The sequence below is a fragment of the Myotis davidii genome, unplaced genomic scaffold, assembly GCF_000327345.1.
Source record: "Myotis davidii unplaced genomic scaffold, ASM32734v1 scaffold501, whole genome shotgun sequence".
Classification (NCBI taxonomy): domain Eukaryota; kingdom Metazoa; phylum Chordata; class Mammalia; order Chiroptera; family Vespertilionidae; genus Myotis; species Myotis davidii.
Window position 1 is genome coordinate 410,723 of NW_006291208.1, and position 9,086 is coordinate 419,808.

Here is a 9,086-nt window from a genome sequence, read left to right on the forward strand (position 1 = left end):
TGACTTCAGCACTGCGCCTCCTCTGAGTGTCCGTATGCGTTACTCTTTCCTCCTAGTTGTAGGACTTCCACTCAGCCAGCGTTCCTGTGGGTCTGGGTGATGTCCGTTCCGTCTTTTAGTTTCACTTTTGAAGTGGTTGTTCGAGGCAGCAAACTCAGGCGTTAACCTATCCCGCCATCTTGGTTCTCCTCTTTACAACTTTTCTTTAAAAAATAAATATAGCCCTGGCTGGTTTGGCTCAGTTGTTAGAGCATCAGCCGGCAGACCAAAGGGTCTTGGGTTCAATTCCAGGTCAAAGGCGTGTACCTAGGTTGCGGGCTCAATCCAGGGGGGGATGTGGGTCAGGACTCGTGTGGAAGACAATCAATTGATGTATCTCTCTCACATCGATGTCTCTTTCCTCTCTCTCTCACCTGTCACCTCTTCCCTTCCTTCCACTCTCTCTAAAAAACTCAATGGAAAAATATCTTTGGGATTAAAAAATAACAATTAAAAATAAATATAAACAGACACACAATAAAGGAAAACAAATGAAGCTAGTTCAGAGAAACCATTTTCCCTAACAACAATGCTAGGATCATCCTTACTACATTCTACTCATTAGATCATGAAATTTTAGAGCTGGAAGAAAAATGTATTCTCTCTCACCAAAACTTCTCCATTTACAGATGAAGGCAATGAAGTTAAATGCCTTGCTCAAGATCACAACTATTTCAAGTCAGAGCCCAGACTACTATCTTGCTCTGACACAGCTCTTTCAACTATGACAAGCTATTTCTTGATATCGTTATATTGTCATCTACCCCCTAAACATATGATACCAAAATATTTAGCTCTATCTTTTCATATATTCTAAGAAGCTCATGCGACAAGTCACTCTCAGGCAATCTAAATTTCATTTTAAAAAGGCATTCAGGTATCAGTGTTCCTAACAATCTTTAATAACTAATATTGATAAGTATGTTGAGTTCAGAATTCATGCCAGATACTGTAGTAATGCTAAAAATACCAAATTACTGTAAGGTGACACTGTTAGGTCTATGATGATAGAGACCAACTTTGTATTATTCATCATTATAACCCCACCTCTTAGGATAGTGCCTGGCATACAATAAATATTCTAATAATTGACTGCTGCTGAATAAAAGACCATCTACAGTACAGGAATGAAACTGTGTTTGCAGATAAGCATATTATACAGTGTTAATAAAGTGTCATGAGACAATAGATTAGAAAGTTATTTTTACTTGGTGAGAGCTACAAAGGCTTCAGAAATTTAATGACATCAAAGTTAAGCTTTGGAATACAAATAAGATTTCAACAGACATAGAAGTAATGGGGTAGAGGAAGAAGGGTAGGGAGAGTTAAATTAAACAGCCTGAAGGCAAGACAATATTTGGCATTTCTACTGAATTTTTAAACACAGGCTTACCTATTGTTGCTGCAAGTTCTGGATCAAAAGTATCATCTGTGAACCTCAAGAGCAGGCTAAAAGAGATGTTAAAAAGACAGATTAAAAATTTGACTTTTCTTTCTAATCATTTGATGAATGTGATCATGGTTGTTATATTTAGTCACAAATAGATGCATATGAGAATAGCTGATGTAGGTCTGCTCCCGAAATATTACCTCAGTGCAGGTATACACAGATGAATTAAATTATTGGAAAGGTAATTAAAGAATCCCCATGCTTTACAAAGAATACAAAGTAGTTCGTATTAGAAAACATTCCCATGCTTCCTTATATAATTCCCCAAGTGTGAAAAGGTTTGTAACTTTCCTGGGATAAACTTCTGAGAAAATGATATAACAACATATGATGCTTTAACTGATATGGACAAAGGGAGAAAAATAAGTCTCTCTAAATACAACAAATTAATTTTTTTAAAAAACACTCTGAATTTAAATAAAAACAGAAAGGTGTGAATGTCTAGCATTTTGTAACACATAGTATGACTACTACCTAAGTGGGATAAAAGGATATACTAGTAAAAAATGAGGGCATTCCAGAGTACATATATTTTGGCAAATGATATGCAGGGTATGTGAAATCAAGTAGGCAATAGGGAGCTACTGAAGAGTTTTTTAAAAAGGAAAGGCAAGAACTGCTCTACATTTTGAAAAGTTATGCCAGAAAAAAAAGAAAAGGTAGAAAAATCAACAGAAGACAACTGCCATGGTTATGGTAAGAGATTAATGAAGAACTAAACTAGGAAATGGTAAAGAAACTAAAAAGGAAGGGGTGGAATGAAAGCAAAAAATACCAGTGTAGAAGAATATTCTAAGATTTTACATCTCCTAAGATTATTTTAACACTAGAGGCCCAGTGCACAGATTCATGCACTGGTGGGGGGGTCCCTCAGCCTGGCCTGTGCCCTCTCACAGTCTGGAACCTCGGGCGATGTCTGCCTGAGCCGGCAGTAAGACATCCCTCTCACAGTCCGGGGCTCTCGCAGTCCAGGACCCCTTGCTCCTTACCGCCTCTGCAGGCGGGAGAGGCTCCTGCCACTGCAGCTGCACTCACCAGCCATGAGCCCAGCTTCTGGCTGAGCAGCACTTCCCCTGTGGAAGCGCACTGCCACCAGGGGGCAGCTCCTGCACATCATAGCGACCAGTCATTCCACCATTCGGATTTTATTATATAGGATAAGGCAGAAGGGTCCGTTATTAGAAGCTCTTCAAAAATAAAGCCTAAGCTTTTGTTAAAGTCCTAGATTTACACAGTTAATCAATCTTCCCTCACATTACCTCCTAAAATAGGACAAGACTGTTCTATTGACCTGCTTGCATTAATAAAATCAAGGCAACAGATATCAGATGTCTTGAGTTGTACAAAAATATTTCTATAGGCTGCAATTATTGCTGTTAGAGATTTTTTTTTTTTTTTTTTTTTTTTGGTCCACAGAGTACATTGCAAAACATAGTGGCCTCCTGAGAATTCCTAAGCCCAGTATCATTGAATGTATTTGAAGGATTAACTGTCCTTTTCTTAATTTTGCTTTTTTGTGTGTTTACCATAAAAATCAGCACCTAAAAAGCAAAGAAGAGTCAAATTGTAGATTTTTCTACTTAACATTGAGCCCACTTGACTATAACTAATTTTACTTACTTTCAACATGACTTAGGTGAGAGCAGTAATTAAGAATCTTAAAATATTAACAAAAATGTTCTTCTCTCTGCAACATTAAACTTTAATAAAAGTGAAAATGTCATTAAAAATTTCAGTTATCCATAATTTAAGATTAGAAAAGGCATGTATCTATACTTGGTCACCACAGAAAATATCATTACAAAAACATAGGTTAACATAACCTTTTAGAACAGCAGTAGTAGTAATAATGACAATACCTGAATAATGTAAATAACAATGGCACTGGCTATTATTTACTGAACATAGACAATGTGCCAGACAAGGAGCCAGGGGTTTTTCTTATGTTAATTGCTAATTTTTACAATATCCCTTGTCTTCAATGATATTTTGTCAGGAAAGGCAAGGAATTAGTATGGTGCAAAGTAACAAATTTTAAAACAGGTTCTTAATATAAATCAGCAGATCTTAGCCAGGGATACACTGGTAGCTCAAAATGCATCCAAAATTCTATGCATGCATTCTTGTAGGCAGAGAGTCCATGTATCTATTGGATTTTAAAAGGAATCCACAACTTGAAAATGATTAAGAACCAGTGCTCTAAAGAATATAGTATGTCTAAGCCTTCATATTTAAAAAAAAAAAAAAAAAAAGAAGAAGCAAAACACTCCCCATGCAGAGCTAAAGATGGAAGGAGTAACTACCACCACTCCACTAAGAGATCAAATTTATAATAAACTAGAGGCCCAATGCACGAAAATCGTGCAAGAGTAGGCCTTCCTTCCCCCAGCTGCTGGCACCAGCTTCCCTCCGGCCGCCCGCAGGCACCCAGGACCCAGGCTTCCCTGGCAGCCCCAGCTTCATCCGGAAGGTTGTCTGGAAAGTTGTCCGGACGGACATCTGGAAGGATGTCTGGTCTAATTAGCATATTACCCTTTTATTATTATAGATAGTGAGATTATAAGTAATCTGCATTTCTCAACTTACAAGTTAAATTAGCCAAAAAGGATGGGGATACAAGGGACATAGGAGAGGCAGCAACTTGGATAATAGATCTCTAGAATCTATTCTAGTCTCTGAAACACTTTTCAATGTCTTCATTTCACCCTGGCTAGCCCTAGAATCAAAGAATCGTATACATTTAACATTAAATAGCGTTTGAGAGATTTCTATTCCAACTTCATTTTTCAAATGAAGAAAGTCTAGAGTGTTCAAGTATCACACATGAGGTCACACCGAGTGGCAGCACTAGTTTCTTAATCCTAATCTCCTGGTTGCTAACAGACATGTTTATTACACTGCAAGAGTCTGAAATAAACTGAAAATTTAATCCACTAATTTGAATTAGTTAAGATATCCTTTGTTGTGAAATGATTTCTCAACAACACAAGTGATATCTCATTTCCACTAACTCTAAATCTCTAAAGAAATATAAATGAACTACTGGTTAGAAGACGCCTTTAAGATTATACCCATGACATATGTTTTGTACTAACTCACCTTAAAAAGCATAGGCTCCCATTTTAGTAGAGTTATTTATTCTCATCTTATCCAGAAAGATAAGTGTTGTTTTCCATTACACATTACATATACAATAATGTATATCTAGCTAGAAAAAATAAGCCAGCTTTCTTCCTAAATGCAATTCTCCCTTGAAAGAGACAGTTAAGTGTTAAAACTTTGTAGTGAGCAATTGATAACTCACCACGAAGTACTGAGAAAAATTTTGGGAGCAGATTAGATACAAATAAGTTTGTACGAGAGAAGGGAACCAAAGAAGCCAATAATTACACTTAACAAATTTTACTCTAGAGAGGAAGAACCAAAATTAGGTAAATACTGTACTTCCAGTTAACCTTCCAGAAAATTATAACACAGCTTAACTAGTCATCTATCCAACACATTTAGAAGAAGTGCCAACCAACCATGTATTAAGTCGGATTACATGAAATGACATTCAACTATTAATGACTTCAAAATCAGCAATTTCAGAGGCCTTAACTTAAATGAGAGTCAGATCTCAAGAAAAAAAGAAAGGTTACAAGGCTATGGAATTCCTATTAAGACAATATTCAATATGTTAACTAACGTTTTAAAGCTCAAACATAATAAGATGGTGATCATAAAATTATTTTATTCAGCCCTAAACACACACACACACACACACACACACACACACACACCATACTTTTTGGGTAGCCCATACTGTTTCAGTAATTTATTCCTTATGTGCAAGTCCCTTAGTCCAATATATACAGAGTACATTAAATGAGGAAAACTATGAAAATGTGTTGTCTTGTTTTAAAAACATATAACATTTCAGAATGTACTACAGAAAAGATGTCAAACTTAGGTATCTAAAAAAGTAAGACTTTGTGAAGATAAGTTTACCAGGAGGTATTGCTAAACTGTGAAATTGCTTACAACTCCTGAAGTTCGAATATTGTTTAAAGATCAAGGCACCCGAGAATATAACCTACTCACAATCAAATGGCAAGAAGAACTTCACGGGGAGAACTTTGTTCTAAGACCTGGATGAAATCACTGCCCTCTTGTAATACCCACCCAGCTTCACATCTTACTTTATACTCAACTCTAACAACTGTCAATGTTATTTCCCCAAGGAAGTGTCAAGGAAGAAAAGGCACACACTAATTTGTTCTTCTACATCTATATGATGCGGCAGAATGAGAACTAACGATTACCCTTTATTTTCAAAGGTGGCCTACACCTTAAGCTCTCTCATCGTAGACCAACGGGACTGACTCAAGTAGTCAAAAGACCAAAGAGTTCTTTCACAGCTTACTCATTTTATTTAATACACACACACACACACACACACACACGCAGTGGGGTGCACCAAAATAGGCCAAGAATATGACCTAAGGTGCCACGAAACTTCCTACGAAGAACATTACATATTTAGACAAAGGCCAGAGAAACCCCAAAGTGATCACATTACAATGCTTAACTCGCGGGGTGACAGGTCCCCTGAACTCGAGGGGCCTAGACAAGGTCTCGCGCTCGGCCAGACTCGGGCCTAAACTCGGCCGTACTCGGGCCCAAACCTGCCCGCCACGCCCTGTGCTTCTCGCCAGCAACCCGGCCGGCCCTGGGAACTGTTTTCGTGGTGAGCCGGACGGGAAAGCCATCCACGGGGCTCGGGCCTGGCGGAGGCCCTGAACCAGGGCGGCGCGGGGCGCAGGGCCTCCGGACCGCGAGCTTTCGGAGAGAGCCCGCAGGGCGCGAGCGGAGCGGCCGCCGCCGGTTACCGTTCCTGTCGCCGAGAGACAGCGGCCACGGAGACAGAAAAGGCCCCGCCGCCCCCGGCTCGGCCCGCAGTCCCGCCTCACCTAGACTTGCCCACGCCACTCTCGCCGATGATGAGGATCTTCAGGGTGGTCAGCACGTCCTCATCCATCCTGACCCTCGTCGGCTCCGAGCCCAGCCGCCCCTGTCTGGCCCTCAACCCTTCACCAGGGAAAGCTGCCCGTGCAGGCGCACTGCTCCGCGGCCGCCACCTTCTTTCCCCAGGGGTTATTTAGATTGCTGAAGCCCTACTTCCGCCCTGAGGTAGTTCTGCGCCTGCGCAAACCTAGATAGTGCCCTGGTATCCCTTGCGCAAGCGCAGGTGGGGGGAGCCGTGTGTGAGTTCACAGGCTGCCCAGGCTCTTCCTGCTCCCCAACCCTAACCTAACGCTGCTTCCCTGGGGTACTTGAGAAAGCGCTGAGTTGGAGGAGTAGAATACTCTTTAAAATTTCAGCCCTAGCTGGTCTGGCTCTGTGGGTAGGGCGTTTTCCTGTGGACTGAAGGATCCCTGGTCTGCTTCCTCTCAAGGGCCCATGCCCAGGTTGCAGGCTCCATCCAGGAAGGGGGCTACAGGAGGCAGCAGATCAATGATTCTCTCATTATTGATGTTTCTATCTCTCTCTCCCTCTCCCTTCCTCTCTGAAATCAATAAATTTTTTAATAAAAATAAAGAAAAAATAATTATTTTCAGAAATACATAATTCAACTAGTAATAGGTCTATTTTTTAAATGAATTAATACATATATTTAAATTTTGGAATAAATATTAATATAGCCACATACCAGCTCTTTAGAGTCCTCAATATTTGTAAAAGTATCCAATAATTTGTACAACAAAAAAGTTTGAGAACTGTTGCACGGTACTATTCACAACAAGATTAAAAAATTAAAAATAAAATTTTAAGAACCAGGCCTGGATTTATTGATGATGCATGAAACATCATTGACTTACTTTGACAACACTATATTCTCTTAAATTTTTTACTACTTCTTGGCCACTTCTCGGTTTTTTGTAAGATTCTCTTGCTCACCTTTTTTTTTAAAATCCTCACACAAGGTTATTTATTTTATTTTATTTTATTAATATATTTTTATTGTTTATAGTATTACAGATATCTCCCTTTACCTCCCTCCTCCCAGCCCCTACCACCCCCCAGATCTTCACTACCCTATTGCTCATGTCCATGGGCTATGTATATAAGTATACAAGTTCATTGGTTTATCTCTTCTTACCCACCCAACCCTACATAGAAGTATGTCAGTCTGTTCTATGCCTCCATGCTTCAGCTCTTCTTTTATTGGTAAATTCATTTTCTTCATTAGATTCCACAAGTAAGTGAGATAATTTGTCTTTCTCAGATTGGCTTATTTCAATGAGCATAATATTTTCCATGCTGTCCCAAAGGGTAAGAGTGCCCTCTCTTATACAGCTGGGTAGTATTCCAAGGTATAAATGTGCCACAGCTGTTTTACCCACTCATCTACTAATGGGTACGTGGGCTGTTTCACAAATCTTAGCTATTGTAAATAACACTGCTATGAACATAGGGTGAATATATTCTTTCTGATTGATATTTGGGGGTTTTTAGGATATATTCCCAGAAGTGGGATCACTGGGTCAAACAGAAGTTCCATTTTTAATTTTTTGAGGAAACTCCATGCAGTTTTCCACAGTGGCTGCACTAATCTATATTCCCACCAGCACTTGTTTGTTGATATTTTTTATGATAGCCATGCTGACAGGTGTGAGATGATATCTCATTGTTGTTTTAATTTGCATCTCTCTGATGATTAGTGACTGAGCATTTTGTCATATGCCTCTTGGCCATTTGTATGTCCTATTTGGGAAATGTCTATTCAGGTTTTCTGCTCATTTTTTAATTGGTACGCCCTTTTGTTGAGTTGTATCATTACTTTGCCTATTTTGGATATTAACCTATCAGATGTATCATTGGTAACTATATTCTCCCATACAGTGGGTTCTCTTTTCATTTTGATGGTAGTCTCTTTTGCTGAGCAGAAGCTTTTTATTTTGATGTAGTCCCATTTGTTTATTTTCTCCTTAGTTTCCGTTGCCCTAGGAGATGTATCGGTAAACATATTGCTATGTGCGATGTCTGAGGTTTTACTGCCTATGTTCTCTCTAAGATTTTTTATGGTTTCATGCCTTACTTTTAAGTCTGTTATCATCTTGAGTTATAATGGTATGGGTCATTTTCTAGGGTGTCTGTTATGGTCCATTGACCTATATGCCAGTTCTTGTGCCAGTATCAGACTGTTTTGGTTATAATGGCTTTGTAATATATTTTGATATTCAGTATTGGGATCCCACCTACTTCATTCTTCTTTCTCAAGATTGCTGCAGCTATTCAGGGTCTTTTATGGTTCCATATAAATTTTTGGAGTATCTTCTCTAGCTCTGTGAAGTATGCTATTGGTATTACAATAGGGATTACATTGAATCTATACATTGCTTTGGATCATATAGACATTTTAATGATGTTAATGCTTCCAATCCATGAACATGGTATACACTTCCATTTGTTTGTATCTTCCTCTGTTTCTTTTTTCACTGTCCTATAGTTTTCCAAGTACATGTGTTTTATCTCCTTGGTTACCTTTATTCGTAGGTATCTTATATTTTTTATTGCAATAGTAAATGTGATTGCTTTTTTAGTTTCTCTTTCT

General features: G+C 38.9%; 1 protein-coding gene and 1 pseudogene across 4 annotated transcripts in view; one reads left to right on the top strand and one right to left on the bottom strand.

Moving 5' to 3' along the window:
• Positions 1-6,672, bottom strand: part of RAB18 (RAB18, member RAS oncogene family) — a 35,444-nt gene extending 28,772 nt beyond the window's left edge. For 2 of the 4 annotated variants that reach the window (XM_015564360.1, XM_015564359.1), the window contains exons 1-2: positions 6,442-6,671; positions 1,433-1,488 (exon numbers count right to left, since the gene is read on the bottom strand). In XM_015564360.1, coding sequence (XP_015419846.1) covers positions 1,433-1,488; positions 6,442-6,509 — 124 coding nt within the window. In that variant the 5' untranslated portion in view covers positions 6,510-6,671. Of the gene's footprint in view, positions 1-1,432; positions 1,489-6,441 lie in introns of all 4 variants that reach the window. The other 2 variants (XM_006764360.2, XM_006764359.2) reach the window with 2 other exon arrangements.
• A 1,213-nt stretch (positions 6,673-7,885) lies between these two features.
• The window catches only part of LOC102772392, a 9,301-nt pseudogene continuing 8,100 nt past the window's right edge, over positions 7,886-9,086 (top strand).